Source organism: Trametes versicolor, assembly GCF_000271585.1.
Source record: "Trametes versicolor FP-101664 SS1 unplaced genomic scaffold TRAVEscaffold_10, whole genome shotgun sequence".
Taxonomy (NCBI): domain Eukaryota; kingdom Fungi; phylum Basidiomycota; class Agaricomycetes; order Polyporales; family Polyporaceae; genus Trametes; species Trametes versicolor.
This window is the reverse complement of record NW_007360330.1, coordinates 286102-307979: the sequence shown is the minus strand read 5'-3', so window position 1 is coordinate 307979 and position 21878 is coordinate 286102. Positions and strand designations below refer to the sequence as shown.

General features: G+C 55.7%; 9 protein-coding genes across 9 annotated transcripts; 7 read left to right on the top strand and 2 right to left on the bottom strand.

The window, feature by feature from the left end:
- Window positions 1-80: 80 nt before the first annotated feature.
- On the bottom strand, window positions 81-1655 carry TRAVEDRAFT_66289 (uncharacterized protein; the record flags this gene model as incomplete). Its single annotated transcript, XM_008043940.1, has 9 exons — window positions 81-191; window positions 252-314; window positions 376-548; window positions 611-842; window positions 892-904; window positions 964-1136; window positions 1206-1282; window positions 1343-1406; window positions 1482-1655. The coding sequence occupies 9 exons, from the start codon at window positions 1653-1655 to the stop codon at window positions 81-83; spliced, it is 1080 nt and encodes a 359-aa protein (XP_008042131.1).
- A 1003-nt stretch (window positions 1656-2658) lies between these two features.
- Window positions 2659-4666, top strand: TRAVEDRAFT_73843 (uncharacterized protein; the record flags this gene model as incomplete). Its single annotated transcript, XM_008043939.1, has 10 exons — window positions 2659-2952; window positions 3010-3073; window positions 3125-3174; window positions 3265-3446; window positions 3499-3511; window positions 3572-3676; window positions 3739-3802; window positions 3867-4024; window positions 4095-4160; window positions 4220-4666. The coding sequence occupies 10 exons, from the start codon at window positions 2659-2661 to the stop codon at window positions 4664-4666; spliced, it is 1443 nt and encodes a 480-aa protein (XP_008042130.1).
- Window positions 4667-5574: 908 nt separating this feature from the next.
- On the top strand, window positions 5575-6168 carry TRAVEDRAFT_80168 (uncharacterized protein; the record flags this gene model as incomplete). The annotated part of the gene is made up of 1 exon (XM_008043938.1): window positions 5575-6168. A coding segment is annotated over one exon (594 nt), but the record flags the coding sequence as incomplete, so codon positions are not given.
- A 150-nt stretch (window positions 6169-6318) lies between these two features.
- Window positions 6319-7207, top strand: TRAVEDRAFT_22602 (uncharacterized protein; the record flags this gene model as incomplete). Its single annotated transcript, XM_008043509.1, has 2 exons — window positions 6319-7154; window positions 7189-7207. 2 exons carry the CDS (start codon window positions 6319-6321, stop codon window positions 7205-7207), a joined length of 855 nt encoding a protein of 284 aa, XP_008041700.1.
- Window positions 7208-7675: 468 nt separating this feature from the next.
- TRAVEDRAFT_50824 (uncharacterized protein) lies at window positions 7676-8963 on the bottom strand (the record flags this gene model as incomplete). The annotated part of the gene is made up of 7 exons (XM_008043722.1): window positions 7676-7872; window positions 7917-8142; window positions 8193-8205; window positions 8263-8435; window positions 8500-8576; window positions 8657-8720; window positions 8784-8963. 7 exons carry the CDS (start codon window positions 8961-8963, stop codon window positions 7676-7678), a joined length of 930 nt encoding a protein of 309 aa, XP_008041913.1.
- Window positions 8964-10325: 1362 nt separating this feature from the next.
- Window positions 10326-12005, top strand: TRAVEDRAFT_50823 (uncharacterized protein; the record flags this gene model as incomplete). Its single annotated transcript, XM_008043721.1, has 10 exons — window positions 10326-10628; window positions 10689-10752; window positions 10811-10887; window positions 10951-11132; window positions 11186-11198; window positions 11260-11364; window positions 11428-11491; window positions 11553-11716; window positions 11783-11848; window positions 11910-12005. The coding sequence occupies 10 exons, from the start codon at window positions 10326-10328 to the stop codon at window positions 12003-12005; spliced, it is 1134 nt and encodes a 377-aa protein (XP_008041912.1).
- Window positions 12006-12848: 843 nt separating this feature from the next.
- TRAVEDRAFT_172289 (Pkinase-domain-containing protein) lies at window positions 12849-16382 on the top strand. The gene is made up of 6 exons (XM_008043937.1): window positions 12849-13026; window positions 13402-13506; window positions 13555-14051; window positions 14105-15214; window positions 15267-15525; window positions 15588-16382. Exons 1-6 carry the CDS (start codon window positions 12856-12858, stop codon window positions 15996-15998), a joined length of 2553 nt encoding a protein of 850 aa, XP_008042128.1. The 5' UTR covers window positions 12849-12855; the 3' UTR covers window positions 15999-16382.
- Window positions 16383-17522: 1140 nt separating this feature from the next.
- On the top strand, window positions 17523-18474 carry TRAVEDRAFT_50821 (NAD-P-binding protein; the record flags this gene model as incomplete). The annotated part of the gene is made up of 5 exons (XM_008043720.1): window positions 17523-17557; window positions 17611-17860; window positions 17911-18141; window positions 18208-18277; window positions 18344-18474. 5 exons carry the CDS (start codon window positions 17523-17525, stop codon window positions 18472-18474), a joined length of 717 nt encoding a protein of 238 aa, XP_008041911.1.
- A 230-nt stretch (window positions 18475-18704) lies between these two features.
- On the top strand, window positions 18705-21841 carry TRAVEDRAFT_73840 (galactose oxidase). The gene is made up of 16 exons (XM_008043936.1): window positions 18705-19030; window positions 19092-19244; window positions 19297-19335; window positions 19395-19494; window positions 19558-19687; window positions 19754-19815; window positions 19868-19955; window positions 20016-20068; window positions 20133-20205; window positions 20264-20488; window positions 20544-20712; window positions 20766-20923; window positions 20983-21262; window positions 21318-21441; window positions 21497-21595; window positions 21653-21841. The coding sequence occupies exons 1-16, from the start codon at window positions 18866-18868 to the stop codon at window positions 21781-21783; spliced, it is 2049 nt and encodes a 682-aa protein (XP_008042127.1). The 5' UTR covers window positions 18705-18865; the 3' UTR covers window positions 21784-21841.
- The last annotated feature ends 37 nt before the right edge of the window (window positions 21842-21878 follow it).

Below are 21878 nucleotides of genomic sequence, written 5' to 3'. Positions count from 1 at the left end.
TTACCTCTTTCACGTAGATTTGGGCTCGTGGTACAGCCTTAAATTCAGATGGAATAGTGTTGTATGATCAAGGTCTCAAGTTACTTCCGGCCCTTGGTGTACTCGTTCGTGAGCAACGTCGCTACAGCTTTCCACGCAGGGGCGGTCGATGCAACGCGCTCTTGCATGTCTCTCAACGCAGTCCGCCTCGCCTGTGAATGCGCAATTTGCTCGTTACTTGTGCACGTGGCCATATAACAGAGAGCACGTACAGAGCCAGGATAAGTCTTTACGCCCTGGAACGCCACCTGGTACGCGCCGATCTCGTGCAGGAGCTGTGGTTGCGAGTGAGCCGAGAGCCGCAGTAAGCACGTTGTGTGGGGAAGAGGGCCGCACCTGTTGTCGTAGGTCGATCAGCGCGTTCATGCGCTTGTTTTGCTTGCGTAGGTACACGATGGCCGAGTGCATGCTGCTGCGTATAGCCTCCCAGTCCGCGTGGGCGAGGATGTGAAGCACCGCTTGGGCGCGCGCGGAGCGATCCTGCGAGTCTGTCAGTGCGCCTCGGACGACTAGGTCGAGTGGACGGCTTCAGCAGCGATGCGGAGGAGAACGAAGGTTTTGAGACACTGACGCTCGATTTGGCTCTCGAGCGCCCGGCTGCTCTGCGTATGCGCTAAGATCTCTGTTTGTGCGTTCAGGGACGTCTGGCTACGACCCTTCTTCCGTCTCTGATTTTCCTCGCTGGGGCGCATCGACACTTCATCTGATCGCGGGAGCGGCAGTGAATTGCTGCGGAGGTTTGGTCTATACGAGGACATGCTCGATCGGCTCGCCTGGAGTACAGCCTGGCTCGCGATCGTGTGCTACAATAACATGAGTTCATGTCGCTACGATCGAAGACGTCGCCAATACCTTGTGATACAGCCTAAGTTTGATTGTGAGAAACGTGCTCGTATGGCTCGATGGGCGGCTGCGAGTACGTACTCTTGCAACTGCGTCTGGCAAGCGTCTACCTCACGACCAGCGTCCTGCACTCTGCGGGTCATGGATGCACGTCGTGCGTCGACAGCCTGCTCGTGCTGTTGCTTTAGACGTTCGGCTCGGGTTATGAGGTCTACAAGTTCAGAATTCTGATCGAAATAGTAGCCCGCTACACGCTAGAGAGAGATGCCGTATTTAATGTGAGTAAGGAAGTCGACGTATGATACGGAACGCATACTACGCACCGTCTTGAGAGTATCGAGCTCGACAATCATGTCGCCGGCGTCCTCGTCGTTGACATCCTGCTGAAGAGAAACATAAACTGAGATGATAAGCCGCTATAAGTGCGACATTTTATGTTCCACGGTCTGATCGTACATACTCTTTATCACAGCCGCGAGCTTTATGGCGGTGTGCTCCGAGTTTGAGACTACACGCCTGTAATCCTTCGGAAGGCGTCCATGTCCATATTGCGTGAGCTCAGACATCGGTTGACGAGTGCGGGAGAAACGACCACGTACCGTGCCTAGCTCAACCCACTGCCTTGCATCGGTTCTACGCGTGAACGCGTCGATACGGATCATACCGTCAGCTATTCTCGAGATAGTACTCTCGAGGTACCGCTCGGTAGATATTAGCTTGCGAACCGCTTCGGCGCAGCTGGAAATGAGCATCTGCGGTTCCGACGAGGACATGGTGGACGGATGGACAGAGCAGCGAGCTAGCAGACTGCTGAGTGCGTGGGATCGCTACGGGATTTAGATTTTTTCGAACTGTGGTGCCAGAAGTTGAATAGAGCTGGGTGGATGGCACGAGGCGGCGGTAGTTCTTCGTCAAGGCTGTTCAACTTAATCCAAGGTTCAGCGCTAGCGCTCAGCCTGCCACAGCTGCGCCGGGCGTACCTGTGCTACGCTCCTCTGATAGACCTCCTGGAAGGTGCAGATCTCACTGCCTCTTATGTTCATCATTCATAATCCTTGCGGTGCTTGTCGGTATATTATTTGCATTGACTCGACTGCGTGTCTTATCGTTTGCACAACCTACGAATAAGTACGCTGGCTCTATACCGGAACGCTCGTGAAGGATATTCGCTTCGATCATCTGGATGAAGATACATTCGTCAATCCCGTAAAATATAGACCCAAATGCTCACTCATTGATCAGCCAGAGTTGAGGAACAGTTGAAGAGGAGAGCAAGGGTGGTCGCGCTTGCACTATTACATAGGCAAACGCTGGAATATGCAAATAGAGCCAAACAAGATCGCCACAGGCAAAGGGCGCTAATCCCGCTAGTGCCTCATCTCTTCGACGTCAACGTCAACTCTCCCGATGCATCACGGTGAACCTCGGCGGATGCTTTTTATTCCACCCACAGTGCGCCCGGTGATTGTCGCTCGTGAGTCAGAGGTTTGCAACAGATGAGGATGAGTATGGTCGGAGGCAGTGCGCCCGTTGAATTGACCACCGGAAGCGCCGCGAACAGCATCGAGCTGTCATTAATAGGGTGCTCCCCAGGCCGGCCCTCGATCAGAAGACCTGGTAAACAAGAGTATATATCCCGTAGAACCACGGAGCTCTCTGGTGCGTGATAAAGAAGACGAGGGGTTTGCAAAGCCTGAGACCATCACCTCCCCGATTCCCCCATCCTTTGCACCTTCAAGTTTCTCAGGCTCACCTTAAGCCTCCCAAGACCGCATGATGTCGAAGACTGTAACAGTCGCCTCGCAATCAACCTTCCCGGAAACCCTGAAAAAGAAGTTACGCGACAAGACCACGCGCGACGCAGTCACGAGGAGCTTCGAGGACGCACTACGCAAAGACGTCAAGGGCGAAGCCCTCAAAGAGATCCGGCAGCTCAACGCTCACGTTCGCGAAATCGATGGCGATTTCCAGCGGATAGGTTCAGAGCTGTATAAGTTTGATCAGGAGAAGTTCCTGGACGAGGACGGCAAGGTCCTGCGATTACAACGCGAATGGAATAAACATCACCAGGTATGTCGTGGTTTGGCTCTCACTTTCGTAGACTTAGCTCACGTTTGTTGACCCTAGCGGTTCAAGGATATCTTGGAGCAGAGCCGCCACAATGCGTTGAAAGCTACCGCCGTGATGAGACGTACGTCCCGCGCGTTTTGCCCCTGCTCGTGACTGATACGTTCTTAATCAGAGTATAGGAAAGCCGTGTTGTCACACTTCAAGCTGGATGAGATACCCGACGTAAAGCAGGAGTTGAAGGGATTCATGGAGGCACGAACATTGCGCAAATAATGCTAGATCCAATTGCTCACGTTTTTCATGTCTGCGCAGGAAGTGGACGCGGAACAGCGGGCCGCACTTAAGTCGCAGCACAGCTTCAAAAAGCTGGCAGAAGACCTCCGCCTCTTCGCTACGGTAATCGAGGACGCGCTAGAACGGGCAGGTGCGCGCCTCAGTGTCGCGCTGCAAAACGCACGAACGCGTCTTGTACAGCTTGAGAAGAAGCTCGCAACGTACGTTGACCCCTTATCCCGCCTGAACTCTCGTTGACCGTGTTTTCTATAGCGTGACCACCAAAGTAAGCGCACACTTCGCCGAACATCCGTCCGTACAGCGTCCCAACAAGTTGTATGTGTAGATGCATAGTATGGGGGTCGCCTGTGTGGCCCATCTCGCCGTCGGCGCCGCGTCCGTCGCGATCACCATCTTCACTTTGAGCCCCGCAGCCCTTGCAGCCGCCGTGGTCCGCGCCGTCTTTCTCCTTTTACATTAGACATGTGCAGCTGACGATCAACATTTTTACAGGGTGCCGTCGTTGGCGCAGCGAACAGTGGGCGCGAATACGTACGCGCAAGACGGGAAGCGACTGGTGCGCAAACAGTTTATTCCCCTTCGCAGCCCTTCTGCTCACATCGAGATATGCCGGGGGACAGCGTTGAGAGCCGACATACAGTCGTGCAACGAGGAGCTTGCGGAGCTAATAGCAAAGGAAGAACTACTCAATAAGTATCAGCGCCCGCTGGGTAAAACGCAGAAGGAGATCCGCACGCTGGGCAACAAGATCGACGTCATCGCGAACATCTGGCAGTCGGTGCGTACACTAGAGCCTGGGGGCTCGCATCTGTGTACGTGTCACAGCTGACGGAACCCGGCCTTTCAAGCTCAAGGCAGACATGCAGATGCTTCACGAGGAGCTAAAACTCGTGACGAAGGGGAAGGCGATCACAGTGCGTATTCCGACTCGGATGTGGTCTCCCGCTTCGGCGTGCTGACGTCGGCGATGCAGAGCCGCTTCAGCGCAAAGTTGCAGGCCGCGCGGGAGCTGTACTTGGATCTCGCCGAGCTCCTCGAGGCGTACGGGAAGAGTCTCTCCCCGGCTGAGCAGAAGCGTACGCCCAACCCGGACCGGACCCCGAAAAAAGGACGCTCCGGTGTGGCTGCCACGCAGATGAAGGGCAAACAGCCCGTTAAGGACGACAAGGAGATGAAGAAGCACAATAAACCAGAGAAGAAGCCCGACGCGCAAGCGAAACCAGCTGGGAGCAATAACAGCAAAGACCAAAAGACAGACGACAAGAAGGATGACAAGCAGAAGATCGTCAAGCAGGAGGAGCCGGAGAAGGGGCGGAAGGGGGACCGTCGCGAGGATACTGACAAGGGCCGCAAGCCTCCGGGTCGTAGAAAAGATGACGAGAACGGGAAGGCCAGCCGGCGTGAGACGAAGAAGGGATAATGCGCGGGTGTGAATGAATCCCGGAGAACCTGTGTGTCCGGTTTCCCTCTCCCCCTCCTTCTTTGACGTCTTCGCTCACTGTAACCGCCTCTTAATGGTGAGACTACGAATTTATCCATCTGCTCGCAGCTTGTATCTGAATGCTCCCTCACCAAGGCTGTGCCCGGTCAGTCAGACACCCCCGTCATCTGCTCTTCCTCTAATCTTGCTGCAATCCGGGATTACGAAAACGACGATCATGTGGCGATTAAATTGAAGGATTCTCTCTCAGTATTTCTTGTGATGCGCAGTAGGGCTGTCTCGTTGACCACAGGACAACGCGAAAAGGGTATCGACGAGTACACGTCCCACGGTGATCAAGAGATTACATGATACCACAGCCAAGGTCAGAGTTCTGTCCGCACAGCTTGAAGTCGTACACGCGAGTCCAGTGCTGCAAGAAGGCGCCATTGGTGCTGATAAGAAGAGCACTGGAAGCTCGAGGTTATTTTCTGAGCCTCATACTACGACCCCCTCCCTCTCACAGGGTCAAGACATCCCGACGTCGGGCGGCAGCGTGGAACTACAACCTGACCTGGGTAGGATAGTCTTCAGAATCGCGTGATACAACACTGACTAGCCTATCATGCCCAGTGATTACCAGTGAGATGCGCTTGCTTGACACACGCACTGGCCAATTTCGCTGGGTAGATGACCCGCGCCAGGTTCGCTACGCCATCCTCTCGCACACCTGGAACAACAATGGCGAACAGACCTATCGCGATCTCATTGAGCTGCAAGTCTCTATCCAGCGCGCCCGCTCGAGGCAATGGCCCTTCGAATCCGACGATGTCGGAGCGTCCGACGACGACGCTATCGACCCGAGTGTCAGCATATCGTCGATCCTGGAACACCCCGGGCTCTCCGCGAAGATCCGCAATACGTGCGCGGTAGCGCTGGAGGATAGCTACGAGCTGCTTTGGGTGGACGCATGTTGCATCGACCAGCAAAGCAGCGCCGAGCTGACCGAAGCGATCAACTCCATGTTCGAGTGGTACCGCCGCGCGGACGTGTGCTACGTGTATCTCCAGGACGTGGACGACGACAACGACGTCCAGGAGTCCGACTCGCAGTTCCGCGCATCGCGCTGGCACCGCCGAGGATGGACGCTCCAGGAGCTCATCGCGCCCCGTTCTATCGTCTTCCTCTCGCGTGGCTGGGTTGTCCTAGGCATGAAGTCGAACTTCGCCCGCCTACTCGAGCAAGTGACAGGCGTAAACTATGAGGTGCTTACCCACAAGGCTTCGCTCAGTACCGTCAGCGTCGCGCGCCGGATGTGGTGGGCTTCCGGGCGGGAGACGACCAGGGTGGAGGACGAGGCGTATTCACTCATGGGAATCTTCGGCGTGCACATGGCGCCGATCTACGGGGAAGGTCGGAACGCGTTCATTCGGTTGCAAGAGGAAAGCTTGAAGGTTATCCCTGACCAAAGCATCTTTGCCTGGGGACGCAGGTACCCACCTCCCCGCCCTCTCAGCCGCCCGCCGGTTCTTCATCTTCAAAATAAGGCCCTTTGCAACTCGGACGACGACGGCCTCCTCTGGACGCAGGCACACAGCCTCCTTGCGCGCTCCCCGAATGACTTCGAGGATACTGCGGGCACGACGTCACCTATGTCCCACAAGCAATTCAGTACGCGCCTGGACATTCTAGACGATCTTCCCTTACCGGAGTATACGATCACCTCCTATGGTGTGCGCACTCAGTTCCCCATTATACCCGCAGACGTCCTCCTCCCGGTGCAAAATGCGCGGATTCAATCGGACCCAACGTGGGCCCTGCTCTGCGAATGCGAGACCCATTACCAGCACGTCTACCTCGCGCTGCTTCGCTGCCAAGACGCGGCAGGGCACCTCATCGCCCTACCCCTCTGTGTCCCAACGAACGCCTTCAAGGAGGACGCGAGGGAGGTCTTCCTCGTGGGCACGCGCGTGGACGCCTGCACGACCTGCACACGGCCGTACCGCACCTGGTCCGTCTCCCCGCGCGCGCTCGCCCGTGTACGCTCGCACATCGTCGTTGCGGAACTGCGCGTCCGACGAAGCCCGCTGCGCGCGCTGGCGCTCCTCGGGCCGCGCTTCATCCCGAAACAAATGAAGATCGCGAGGGTCGTGCTGCAGTCGCGCTGCGTCGCGGCGCTGGCCGCGCAGGGCTACCAGCTCGGCGCGCCGCAGCGCGCGGACAACCCCCTCTACCGTGTGCACGCGTTCACGTTCCTTCGCGCAACGCGGACGCGGGGGTGCGCACGCCTCACGGTGCGCGTCATGCAGTGCATGCAGCGCGGCTCGGACGCGGTCGAGTTCCGCGTGGGGAACCAGGTGAGCGAGCTCGCGTGTGAGGAGGTCATGGACCGCGACTCGCCGCTGCTCCCGGTCGCATTTGTGGACTTGGAGTATGTGAACCGCAGGCCGGGGGCATGGGCGGTTCCAATCCCGGGGGGCATGGCGTGGTCTGTTTTCGATGTACACGATGAAGAAGGGCAGGTCAGAACCCTACGACTGACGGTGAGAGCCGTAGATCATCAGCCGCAATTGCAGCTCGTAGTAGCACTGTCGAAACCTCATCCTGAAATACAAGCGTAGCGTTCGCGCATGATTCATTTCCTATAGCGTTCTACAAGAGACGTGTATAAAGGCTCGGAAACAGCCATACGATCCGGTGGTCAAGCCATTGTAACTGGAAACTGCTACTGATCGCCGCCTTTGACATACTCGTTAACGAGTATCTCCGATAAGCCTTTCCATGTGAAAGCAGTCGACTCGACACGCTGCTGCGTATCTCTGAGCGCTGCTTGTCTAGCCTATATAAAGGTGGGTCAATCAGGGTTCATGAGCCACATATAGGGTGTCGAAGCAAAAGAACACACCGGTGTTGGGAAAGCCTTCTCGCTTTCAAATGCCCGTTTGTAGATGCCGACCTCGAGTAACAGCTGAAAGCACGTAGCAGACCATTCTCATTAGAAGCAGATTCTTAGTCGCTGAGCGACGAGCGCACCTGATCCCGGAGTTGGACAAAGACGCACAGCTGCTCGCGATACTTCGTCAAGTGCACGAGCACGGCATGCATGGCGTCGCGTGTCGGCTCCCAATCCGCGCGCTTGAAGATGTCCAGAGAGTCTTGCCTCTTCGCGTATAAGGTCCGCGCATCTGACAGTGCGTTCTTCACCACTGTGGCCCAGTACCTCTATGAGCAAGCGATGGGGAACACTCACGCTGGATCTGCTCCTCAAGCGCTCGGCTCTCGTCCACGTATTCGGATATTTGCTCTTGGGTAACCAGTGCGCGTTCTGTGCGACTCTGCCTGCGGTCTTCCTCTTCCTCATCCGAGGCCGGCGGACTCGCTGCGCGGCTCACTGGCGCCGGAGTGCGAAAAATTGAGAGGTAGGATCTCCACCTGCTCTCGCTCTCTTTCAGTACAGCGCAGCTTAAGACCATATGCTGCGAAAACGTAAGCACAGATAGCCACCGGTATCGGGACCAACACATACCTCGTCTTGTAACCTTTCGGTCGACCAAGTCGCATCAGTATGAAGGACCTATATGGAAACATGCACATACTCTTCCAGTTGCTTCTCATAGGACTCCAGTTTGCTGTAAGCCTCATCCACTTCGCGTGCTGACACTGTTCGCTGAGCCTCGATCGCCTGCCGTTGTTCGTGTTTCAGATGTTTGGCGCGGGCGATCAGGTCCTCCAGCGCGATATGCTCATTGAACTCGTATCGTGCTATGTTCTGGGTGGCACATTTTTCGTGCGTAAGATGACAAAACTCAGATCGCATACGATATGACACGTACCGCGCTCAAGGAATAGAGCTCAACAAGTAAGACGTCCACTTCTTCCTTCGGCACTTCTTTCTGTAAAGCGAGATAGGCTTACGCGGCGAAGCGAAGACGGTGGTCAGCGCAACTGATAAAAAATGCCAATGTACTATTACCGGTATGAGTTACACACCTTGAATCCCTGTGGCGAGCTTTGCGGCGGAGTATCTAGGACGTTCTAGGACGGTTTGTAATTTCTACGGAAAATGAAAGAAGGTGTCAGTTACGGCATACTCCGAGTGATAGGATCCATCTCGTACGCTTCTCAATACGGCCCATTCGGTTGAGTCCTTTCTCTCGATAATGGCAAGTGTGTGGATGCGTGCCATGCCGATGACTAGCTCAGATAAAGTGGTTTGTAGATGTTTCTCTGTAACGATCAGCGAGCGAAGGTCCTCCGCAAGATCAGAGACAAGTATCTGAGTGTTTGAGGGTGCCATGGGGAACTTTGAGAAGGGTATTCGAACTGGACGATATATAAAGTAGGGTATCTGGTAGCGGCACGCGCGCTGGTCGTGAGTTCATCTAGTACAGCATCAACTGACATCCTGTCCACTACTGCAGACAGATACTCTCTGTGCCACTGTGAGGTATAGCAACCGGAGTAATGTAAGTGCGCTAGACTTTCGCCATACCTGCGCATATGTCTCCGCAATGCCAGTGTGCCATAGGGCGGCGGTGGCGGCGGCGGCGGCCACAGGGCCTCAGTACCACAGGGCTATTCGGCGATGTCGTACAAGCTCCAAATCTGTTGCCATTAGTTCTGTCAGTGGTTGCCTGTTGGAGCATCGGGCTCTCGCTCACCGTACACTCAAAGTACATCTAACCACACGTCGGCCACCACTGACAGGACAGCGGTGACCGCCGTGTCAGTTTCCAGCGTTTGGACTGGTTGCACCTGCGTTGCGGCGGGCCCTTGAGATACTGCACAGGTACTGATGTATTCGTCCTCGATTGCGACCGAACGTCCACTGGTGTCCAAGCCTGCTTTACAGTTTAGATTTGATTCAAACACTTCCACCGTGGGTGCTCCAAGTGCGCGGCACAGACATACCCTTCAGAATATTGCGAGGATCAAATGAGCGCGTGCACATCTCTGAGAAGAGAACAGAGGCAGGGGTCCAACTGCATCGTCGCAACGGTGGTGGTGGCAAAAACCTGAAGCCGAGTGAGCGTAAGTAGCCGCGCTCACAGCCGCTGGTCTGGCGCTCGATCGCTTCCTGGTGACGCAGACGCCGGTGCCTGGGTGAACTTACGGTTCGTTTTCACCTACGTACACTCATGTTAACAAAGCACCTGTGAATCTTCGCTGTCTTTATCCGAGTCAATCCATTTAGCGAGGACGGGGATACATTGCATGCCGGTCATAAACCAGGTGTCTCCATGGCCCATCCAAACCGGCGATTTCGTATTGAAGCTCATAGCCTCAGGTAGACCTCCACAGAGTCACAATTTACAGTTCTGTAGGTCAGCCACCAACTCTCTTGACAAGCGGTGAACTGATCCAGTGTGTCAGTTGTTTAGGGACTGATCTACTAAGCAGCGCACAGCACCAGGCCCTCAACATGAAACTGCAATCGGGAAGCAAACGCGACATCGGAGTACGCGACCCCAGGCATAGCATTGGAGAATGTGGCGTACTAAACCATCGGGTCCTCCCTGGCAGCCAACATAAGCGTACAGGCACCCGAGTCGGTAGTATATATCAGGTAGCTAACATCTGGCACAATCTCTCCCAGAATCGTTTCCATCCCACTTCTTTCTAAACTCGCTCTACCTTCAGTAACCACCACCTCGTCAATATGTCTCAAACAGCCGTTCTTCCCTCGAAAACGTCAACCCGGTACACGTTGGGCGTCACGCTGGACGAGCAGGCATCCCACGAAGTGGTCGCAAACGTATTCGAAGACCCTTCGCTGTCGAACAGCCTAAAGACCGAGGCCTTGAAGGATTTCCAGAAGCTCAGTATCGAAATCTGTAACATTGACAAGGACTTTCAGGCCATCAGCGGGAAGCTGCACATTTTCGACGCACAGAAGTTCCTAGATGTGAACGGCAACGTCTTGCCTCCGCTGCAGCCTCAGTGGATTGGCCATAAGGAGGTAGTACTTTCAGGAAAAAGTCTTGTCCCTGCCTTTCGTTAATCTCACTTCTCTCGTGTTTAGAAATTTAAGGAGCTCGTGAACGCGAGCCGTGCCAATGCGATCAAGGCCTCTAGCGTCTTAACCCGTGCGTTAGTATTTATGTATACGCCATGATGTGAGAGGCTGACCGCGTGCCCTTCCAGAATACACCACGACGGTGCTGTCCGAATTCACGTGCGAGATCTCCGAGATACAGGCAGAGTTAGCTCAGCTCATGAGTGTATGATCTCTCGCTATTGTACGCTCGGTCCGAGCAGTCAAGCTGAAAGCGTTGCTCGTGCAGAAGGTCGCGACTGAGTCCGAGAATGCCTACGCCGTGGAACGCAATTTCAAGACGCTTTCGGAGGACTTGCACCTCTTCGCAGCGATTGTGGACGATGCGCTCAAGCGGGCAGAGTCAGCTCTTCAGGTTGCACCGAAGAAAGCACGGCGGGAGCTCGCACAGTTGAAGGAGGATCTCATGATGTACGTCGTGATCTTGCCACGGTTGTGCACTTTCTCAACGACGTGTTTTACAGGATCACCATGAAGGTCAAATTTCACTTGCCCAATGATCGCTTCAGCGTCGCGTCTCAACATATAAATGCTGCAGATGTATGGCATGGGGGCAGTCTGTCTGGCTTATGCCGCTGCTGGTGTCACGGCTGTGGCTCTGACCTTCATCACGCTGAGTCCCGCAGCTTATTACGCCGTCATGGTTAGTTGCGGAGCTTATGGCTACAGTCTCACTTGGGCGCTGTTGACACTGCCTATCGAACAGGAACCCGCAAAGAAGGCAAAGGCGGCGGGGCAGGGGTTCATCAGCGCAAGACAGAATGCGACCGGTGCGTATGCACCCCGCTCTTCCCCGGCCTCGTTTCTTATATCAAATCTGCCTAAACGTAGATTTGAAGAGCAAGATTCAGGCACAATCGACGCTATACGCTGACTTGAAGGCGCAGGCGCACGCGAAGCTCAAAGTCTTTCGAAAGGAGGCTTTGAAGGATACCCCCAAGGAGATATGCACGCTAGCGGACAAGATCAACGCCATTTCCCGCACCTGGCAAGTGGTGAGTTTGCAACCCCGAATTTGTTCTCCACTAGTCTGGATCTCACGGCTATCAATGTAAATCCAGATCAAGGCAGACATGCAGATGCTACAGGAGCGTTTGGAGTACGCCTCATCGGGCAGTGCCGTCGCCGTGAGTTTCCTGACGCATCCTTCCTCTTCCTCCAGGTGAGAGGGCTAAATCTTTATTATAGAGCGTGTTCAATGGGAAGCTGAGCGCCGTCCGGGACCTATACCTGAAGCTTGCCGAAGTCCTAGAGGCATACGGGAAGAATGACTACGCGGTTTAGCAACGTTTCGGCGTAGTATCTTGCTTACGGTGCACCCGGCTTTCCGTCCGCCCACTACTCCCTTTCTACCTGCCGCTCCTTTCGTTCTCCTCCCATTCAACCACGCGGTCTTTACGTCACCTTCGATAGATCTCTCGACGGCCTCCAGAGTCGAGCCTCCACCATTCATTTTCCACACCTACCTTGACTGTCAGTATAGCAAGAGCAGTGTGAGTGCTCGGCGAATTGATGGAACATAGACCTGATCTTTCGCGTCCGTGCTGTCATGGGTAGAACTCCACCGGTAAGTCGGCTCCATGAGCGGTATCGTAGTGCACGACATTCGTCACGGTCATCGGGGACTGTGCCCGGGGTGCAAGCCCAAACAGTCTGGATTGGCAACGCGAAGCTCGAGCCTAGAGCACCCGGAGCCTCAAACTGAAAGTTGTACACAAACATTAATTATGCGTCTAGCGTACATATCTCATCGCATCGCAGGCCTTCTGCGAAGAGGAAAGATAGCTAAAGACGAAGAGTTGACCACAGTGGCTGAGGGGACTCGGAGCGCAAGCGGAAGCGTCTAGGGGGACACGGTCACATGATGCTACGCGGTACGCGAAACCGAACATCCACGTGGGCTTACCTAAGGTGGCAGACATGCGCGAACCACGCCTTTGGCTGGGGCGATCTCTCTGACTTTCTGCCTTCCGCCAACGACCGCAAGACCGGCAAGAACAACGACGACAGACATCAACGGTGTTAGGCCTACACGATGTCCTCAAACCTCTATACAACCATGCCGCCCCCTCCTCGCAGACACCCCCTTGCCACCACCGCGAACCACTACGCCGTCAACCACCCCCGCCAACACATGCCTCCGGCCCCCGGCACTCCTCCTAAGCCACAGGTGCAACCCATGAAGCAGCCCTCCGAACCTCCTTTGCCTAGGCAGAACGCGAAGGTCACCCCGCCCTCGCCACCGAAGATCATCATCGACAGGACTCGTTCGCTCGAGTTCATGCGTGTTGGGTTGCTCGGCGAGGTACGTCATCTTCATACAATTCTCCAGTCTCCGCTTTGCTCCGCAATGTCCGGCCCACCCTGGAGATACCTCGCTGAGAGAGGTTGGGGCGCTACATGGCAAATTTGGCGCTTCGCTTAAGTTCGAATTGCAACCATTGCCTGTTGTCCCGTACCATCGTGCTTGTCGACGAACATACGTTGGGTTGATATTGCTCTCCATTTTTACCGGAATGGACGGCAAGGCAGTATTGCCTGGCATCCAATAGGCAGTCATCCGGAGTGCTAGCTCTACTCTACCGCCTCATGAGGCTAACATCAACGTTGCTGTCACTCATAAACTGGCTAGTCGCGCCGGCTACTTCGTTGGATATAATGGCTAACATACAACCTTCAGGGTGGGTTCGCTCGTGTATACGAAATTCAAGACGGACGCGGACAGAGGTCCGCGTGTAAGGTAGTTACCAAGTCTTCTCTCAAAACGAAGAAAGCCAAGACGAAAGTGAGTCTTCCGTTTGGGCAACCGCGCGCATCACTAAGACCCCGATAGCTCTACGCAGAAATCAAGATTCACAAGTCGCTTGACCACCCGAACATCGTCCGCTTTCAGGACTGTTTCGAAGATGAGGAGAACGTCTACATGACCCTCGAACTCTGCCATAACGGCTCTCTGATGGACATGCTCCGCCGGCGGAAACGCTTTACCGAACCAGAGGCGCGCTTCTTCATGGTCCAACTTATCGGCGCGTGTCACTATATGCACACGCACCAAGTCATCCATCGCGACTTGAAGCTGGGCAACATTTTCCTCGACCGGAATATGAACGTTAAGGTTGGCGACTTCGGTCTTGCCGCTCTCATCGAGCAGCCGGGCGAGCGTAAGAAGACTATCTGTGGCACCCCGAACTACATTGCGCCCGAAGTGTTGTTTGACACTGCGAATGGTCACAGCTTCGAGGTTGACACCTGGTCCATTGGTGTCATCCTCTATACCCTAGTAGTGGGCCGCCCACCCTTCCAAACCAAGGACGTCAAGGCTATCTACAAGTGAGTCCGCACAGCGCTTCCCAATGTTGACTACGTCCTTACGTACAAACCAGGCGTATCCGTGACAACGAGTACGAGTTCCCCGCAGATAGGGCGGTCACCAAACTCGTGCAAGAACTTATTCAGCAGATCCTTACACCTGATCCTCAGCAGCGCCCGACGTTGCACGAGATTGTCGACCATCCTTGGTTCACCACCGGTACCATCCCTGGTTACATCCCCACGTCCGCACACGACGCGCCGCCGGACTTCCGCCACATCGCACGGACGACGTCCGAGAACAACCTCGCGCGGCTACGTCGCTACGCGCTGCTCGACGATGACCAGTCGTCAAGCATCGCGTTGCCGAGCGCTCCTTCCTCGAACGTCAGCACCAACCCCGCAAAGGCGGCTCGCAGTGCCACCTCGAGCCTCGCGCAGCAAGAGAAGGAGTTCCAGAAGGCCGTCCAGCCCGGGAGCCCGATCTCCGCGCTTCTCAGCTCCGCCCGGCAGCCGCTCATCGTCGCGCAGCCTGCGCCTGTGGGCGCGCGTGGGGAGCAGCCGCTCTTGCGCAAGCTGCAGGCCGCGAAGGATTCCGTCAAGTCGCCTGGACGGCCTGGTCGCATGGGCCTGCACGGCATCGCGGAGGAACAGGAAGACGAGTACGGCGCGCGTGTAGAGGAGCTGCGGAAGAAGGAGCTCGAGAGCCAGAAGGCGCGGATCGTCGCGCAGATGGTGCCCGGGCCGGGCAGCGCGCCCGGCTCCATCTTCGGCGGGGACGACCAGGAGCAGGAGAACATGCCTCCTGCGCGGACGCGGGACGCTGCGCGGACGATCAAGGAGCGCGAGCGGCAGCGGGAGAAGGAGCAGGAGCGCGACTTGGCCCGGGAAGAGCGCGAGCGCGAGCGTGAACGGATCGAGTCGCCGCTCCCTGCGGGATTGCCGCTTCGTACGAACAGCTTCGACGTTGCCGCACAGACGCTGACCGAGGCGTTCGAGGCTCAGGCGGCTGGCAAGCTGTTCCGCGATCCTAGGGATGACGTCGATCTTCCGGACCCCAAGGTGTTCATCTCGTCCTGGGTGGACTACTGCAACAAGTATGGGATGGGATACGCGCTCACGGACGGCTCCGTCGGTGTCCACTTCAACGACAGCACGACTATTGTGTTGTCTGCCGACAAGCAGTAAGTGCCTCGCCTATTTGTCTAAGGAACGTTGTACTAATGTTCCATCTAGCCACTTCGACTTCGTGTCGGCGCGGAACCAGGGCGCGGTCTACGTTCGGAAGAACTACACGATAGTAGAGTACCCCGAAGAGCTGAAGAGCAAGATGTACCTGCTCAAGCACTTCGAAAAGTACATCATGGACCGGCTGTACGGCGAGTACGACTGGACGTTCGAGGACACGGAGCGTACGAAGGGCATGGACTTCGTGCAGAAGTACCTCCGCATGAAGCACGTCATCGTCTTCAAGCTCAGCCACGACGTTCTCCAGGTACGTCTGCCGCTGCTCCTCTCGTCGTGAGGCGCATGCTGACGTGGCGCGCGCGCGCGCAGTTCAACTTCTACGACCACACGAAGGTGATCGTGTCGAACCAGGGCCTGCTCGTGACGCACATCGACAAGAACTACTGCCTGACGCGCTTCACGCTGTCGCAGATCATGGCGCAGATGCTCCGCCCCGCACCCGCAGACCCCGACACCGCGAAGTTCCAGCAGCGCCTCGTGGACAAGGTCAAGTACATCAAGGAGGTGCTCATCTCGATCCACACCGCCAGCGCGAACGCGAACGCGAACACCAGCAAGGGCGAGGACGCGCCGGCGCCGGCCCCCGCCCCGGCGCCTGCTCCAGCCCCGACGCGAGTACCTGCCCCGGCGCAGATGAAGGTGCCGGAGCGGAAGCAGAGGGAGAGGGAGAGGGCGCCGCTCGCGCTTAACTCGCGTGCGTCGAAGATGTCCCTCCGGTGATCCTTTGCCCGTGTCAGGCTGCTGGTCGGACCTCGTCTCTCGCGGACGCGCGGCATAGGCCCGTGTCTGCCCCCCGAACCCTGTCTCGCGGTGCGCGCACGATGCTAGGTCGTCCGCGCAAGTCGGAGTAGTTGGACTCTCGCCGTGTGCTCGCTCATCATCATCGTCCAGTACATTCATACCCCCCATGTCTCGTCTCGTCCCCGGTTCCGCCTTGCCCTCTTGCCCGCGAGTTAGTCGCTGGGCGCTGAACGTCAGCCATACACCATCTCTTTCCCGGCACGTCGCCCCCTCCTCTCGGGGTGGTATATAGTAATATCTCCGGTTTTAAGGCTGGCGTATTTGTCGCATCCTCCTGTCTGCTACGTCACGACTGGCATACGATCTACGCCCTACGTTTGGCTACGAAATGAACTGTCTCGCATGCATGTCTTACTGTTATTTGCACGCTCGATACCTCGCCTGCAATAGAGTCAATCGCAACCTCGCGCGCGTATAGTACCGCAGCGGTGCGGATCGTAGCGCGCTTAACGTTGAGGCGCCGCTTCTCTCTTCCTACCCTCATCCGGTCTCTTCCATCCTTCAGCGCTCAGGATTCGAGCACCTTCCAGTCCGGTAATGCAAAACCAGTCTTCAGGACATGGGGCACCATGCCTGTATTCCACAGCATTCCGATGACTGCCATGGATATTGCACATCCTATTCGACTTGGCGAGTACTCCGCGCAGGAGACCGTTGCCCGCGCGGCCCTACATCCACCTACTCCCGACCCCTAAATCAGTCCTCCGTTACAGCGAGGGCACGGGGCCTCTGGATAACCGTCGCTTGATTCTGGCCCGTTTCTCTCTTTTCGAGCGTTATTCTTGAATACGTCGATGGACGTTCTACGGGTCAGTCTTCTCCCCTTGCACGCGTATTTTGGAGAGTCACCTCATATATGCTCACGGCAATGAGGTCTAGAACCATCCAATCACCCACGAGCTCAAGTCGTCCGATGTGATAGGGCATATCGGGCAATACACTCTGTTCGATATCCCTTCCTCAAACTCTCCGCGTCATAATTATCATCGCCCATCGGCACGCCGTACGGACCTCCGGGACAACGCGATCCGGTCTGCATCGGTCAACGCAAAGACTCTTCCCGAGTCCCTTGCGAAAATGCACAGGATATGACGTCTTTCGATGATACGTCGATGATACCCTGTCTACGCACGGAGCTAGGATCCTTTTTCTGGTACGTGACGAGTCCTGCACAAGCGCCAGAGTCTCTGCTATATCCGCTTTGAAATTGCGCTGCCTGTAGGCTATAGCGTATACACACCTTGCCAGTGTTGCGCTCTAGTACCGGATATGCAGCTTGATATCAAACCTACCTCGTCGCATTTTCTGGTGTATTACAGGGGTGTCGACTCCGACTCCGAGACGCCCTCGCGGTCCTAGTATAAAGAACACACCGACGTTTGAGGAAGTCAGCCGCCACGGCTTCAAGAAACCCTCGACATCAGCAACTTGTTCGCCGATAAGATGACCGACACCCAACGAGTTTGGCTTATTACCGGGTAAGCGTTCTCCCTACCTGTACAGTTGGCCTTTACTTACTGCTCGCTCTTAGTGCTAGTCGCGGCATCGGTCTCGAGATCGTCAGACAGCTCTCGGCGTCACCGAACAACACCATCATAGCCACCTGTCGCAGTCCCCCTTCTACAAACGCTCTAAAGGCGCTTGGCACCTCGACCAAGGGCGCGATGCACATCGTTGCTTTGGATACCGACGACCGTCAGTCCGTCCAGGCTTCCGCCGTCGAAGTAGCAACGATTCTCGGGAACAGAGGGGTAGACTACCTCATCAATAACGCTGGATTTGTGAGTGTTCTACGAAGGCGCACGTTCTTCTCGTTCTAACGTCCGGACAGAACCCTGGAGGTTACGACAGAGCGTTCACTATGGAACTCGACAACATGGTGCGCGTCTTCAAGACTAACGTCGTCGGCTCCGCACACGTCGCCCAGGCCTACCTCCCGCTAGTGGAGAAGAGCACCGCGAAGACGATTGTGAACGTTTCGAGCACACTCGGGAGCATGGGTAGCGAGCTGGGCGAGCTGTACGCATCGTACTCCATCTCCAAGGCTGCACTCAACATGTTGGTACGCGCAGTGGTTTCCACTTCTTGTGCAGCGTTTCGTTGATGGTCTTGACTGAACACTCTTTAGACGTACAAGCAATGCCGGGATCGACCGGACCTCACTGTTATATCCATGTGCCCCGGACACCTCAAGACTGGTGAGCCGTCGAGTCGCGGCCTGCTTTCTTTCAGCGACACGCGTTTTAACATCGTACTTGATATAGATGGAGGTGGCGAGAACGCAAAGCTGGAGGTATCTGTAGGCGTTGCGGGCGTCCTAAAGGTCATCAAGTCGCTCACCCTCGGGGATTCCGGGAAGTTCTTCCGTCACTCCGGGGAGGAGGTACCTTGGTAATCATTCAGTGGGAAGAGAAGCCTATTCGTATAAACGACCATGCATGTACGGTTACTTGGTAGACGTGCGCACCTCTCTGCTGGAGCTTCGGTCCCGGCGCGCGTAAAGCAACGTAGTGTCGGAGCGCCCGTGTGTATGTTCCGCTCGGATCAGAGATTAGATCGCGCGCGATCGGGATGCATGAACCTGGACTCCGCCTTCATCTCGACTCCCTCGTCTTGCGGATGGGGCGTTTCTGTTGTTTTGTACTCCGAAGTGACTCCTAAAAATCTACGGAGTGTAACTTGAGCCTAGATCCATCTCAGTCTGCTCCAAATTCGCTTCCCCGGCACATTCGCGCTCACTGGCACGGGCCACGCGTCTCGTCGGATATCCTTGATCTGCTCGCTCTATGGCAAAGAAGAAGAGCGGGAAGGAGCCAACCAAGGTCTCTGCGAAAGCATCGAAGAAGGCAAAGGCTGCCCAAAAAATCGAGCGGAAGGAGAAGAAGAAGGCCGTCAAGACGAAGGACGAGTTTGACGACGACGATCAGGATCTCGAGAGCATCCTTGACAAGGTGATCCCTCTGCTTTCTGATCGCGTTGTAGTCCAGGCTAACATGAACTCTGGTCCAGTAGATCCAACGGGAGTGGGAGGAAGCACACAAGGTCACCGAGGAGCTTGTGGAGGGACCACCGAGTCGGCGCGCGAACGCAACCCTCACCCCATGCCCGAACGGAAACCACCTGTGGTGTATCGGAGGAGAGTTCTTTAGTGAAGATGGGAAGGCTGTAAGTTCTCTACTCAAGGCGCGCTCCGTTCTGTAACTTATAAGCCAAATAGCACTTCTATGGGGATGTATACCGCTACTCGCCGGAGAAGGTATGTGTATTCTCCGTGTTCAACATCCATGACGCTCTCTTACGGTAGTGCTGAATCAGAACGAATGGCGCAAGTTTGTTTCCCCAACATGTCCTGGTCCGCGTTCTGCCCACGCCGTTGTAGCCACTCCCGCAGGCGGCGGGAAGCTTTATCTTTTCGGTGAGAACCTCGTGCTTTACTTGTTCAGTACGGTACTGACGAGTCCCCCCTCTATACACACAGGAGGAGAGTTCTCCTCATTATATCAGAACTCATTCCACCACTATCGCGACTTTTGGTGTTTCGACATCTCGACGCATACGTGGGAGCGCATCGAAACGAAGGTTCGACCATCTGCGCGTTCGGGTCATCGGTAAGCGCCTTTGAAGCATACGTTTATCCTGTCTATGATCCCCGGAAACTCAATGTGCAGTGGCAGAATGGCCATGTGGAAGCACTACATCGTGCTATTCGGCGGGTTCTATGACCCCGGAATCAAAAGTCAGTATACCACGCTTTCGGATATCGCGTGACATCTAATTGTAAATCATAGCGAATTACCTGAGCGACTTGTGGCTCTTCGACACCCAAGAATACAAGTGGAAGCAGGCGGAGTTCAAGGACACTGAAAGGCGGCCATCGTGAGTAAGCTTGGCATGGAGTTGTTACGACTCAGGGAAGTTAATCGTCGTCGGTCACAGACCACGGAGTGGGTTCTCGTTCTTGCCGACACCAGATGGCATTCTTTTGCACGGTGAGCATACATGTGCCTATATCCTTCCTACGCCCTGCTCATCTGCGTCTCGCGTGTAATGCAGGTGGATACTGCAAGGAGTACGTAAAGGGTCAGCGACCCGTCGGTGTTATGCTCGACGACACTTGGTTCCTTCGGTACGTGCATCCCAAACCTCCACCGGCGCGTTATGGCCTTTAACTCACCACGTCGTAGAATGACGCTCAGTTCCGAAACGCCTACGACGGGCAGGTCCTCTGCTGATCCGTTGGTACTCAAATGGGAAAAGCGGAAGAGACCCTCCACGGCGTACGCTCCGTCCTTGCGATCGGGATGCACGATGGCTCTGTGGTCGGCGAAGACCATGGGTGTCCTCTTTGGAGGCGTCACGGACGAGGACACAAGCGAGGAGACGATGGATAGCGTATTCCACAACGACCTGTATGGCTATGTTTCGCGGCTCTGTCAGACAAGAGGGAAGCTTACCTTTCTGTAGGAATGGATACCAGATCTCGGGAAACGGGAGGTGGGTGTCCATGCACCTCAAGCGGCCGAAGAAGAAAGTCAACCCGCAGAAGAAGAAGGCACCCGTACAGCCTCTCCGCCATGACCTTCGGGAGGACGATGAAGAGCAATATGAGGAGCCTAGTGAAGAAGACGACCAGGTAAGGATATCACGCTACATGCGCTCACAAGGACGCTGACGCTTAGTACGAAGGAGAGCAAGAAACCCGCGAAAAAGCCTCCACAGGAAATGACGGCAATAGCAGGCATACCACAAGACGACTCTGAGGTCGATCCCGACGACCCCACATTGACTGCACCTAGGCCACGCTACAACGCGATGCTCGCAGTCCTTCGAAATACGCTGTACATGTACGCCCTCCGTCACTCAGTTCGTGCGGGTCAACAGTACTAATATCATGCTTTCGCAGTTACGGCGGCATATTTGAGAAGGGCCCGCGGGAATACACGCTGGACGACTTCTACTCGCTGCAGCTCGACAAGCTGGACCGCTACACCTGTTTGAAGGCGTCAGAGATCACTATCGCAGAGGGCGACGAGGAGAGCTCGAGCGATGAGGATGATGAGGACGACGATGACGACGATGACGATGAAACGGTCAACGATCGTGATGAGACGGAGAGCGTCACAGTCGTCGGTGAGGACGAGGAGAAGGCGGTGGACGTGCTCGAGACCATCGAGGAAGAGAAGGTTGGTCCAGTCCGACTTGACCTCCATGATCCAGGCCTTACCGGCACGCGTTCAGGACTCCCTCCGCGTACAAGCGGCTGCATTCATGGGCGTCGCGAAGGACTCGACACGGTCCCCTGAGGACGTGGTCAGCACACCGCTGCCTGGAGAGACTCTCGCGATGTTCTATGCTCGATCTCGTATGTTGCCCCGCTTTACTCACTGTATCGTCTCTATTCATCGCACACATTCTAGGGGAGTACTGGGCGCAGAAAGCGTACGGAACTACCAGCAGCGATAGCCGCGGAAAGCAGCTTCGCCGAGATGGCTTCTCACTGGCGGAGGAGCGATACGGTCTGTGTCCCTCATCGAAATTATCTCACTGCAAATTCTCATGCGTGTTTTCCGTAGCTGAATACAAGCCTGTTCTTGCGGAGGTTGAGCGAATTCTGGCGGAGGCGGGGTTGGATGAGGAGGAAATGCGGAAAGGCGCCGCGGCTGGCCCACAAGGCGCGAGTGGACAGAGTCGAAATCGGCGTTGACACTGGAACTGTGATCATCACTGTATACCTTCGTGTATCATAAAACACAATTGTACAGTCACCAGAGGAATGAAAACAACTTGTGCCTCAGGTTC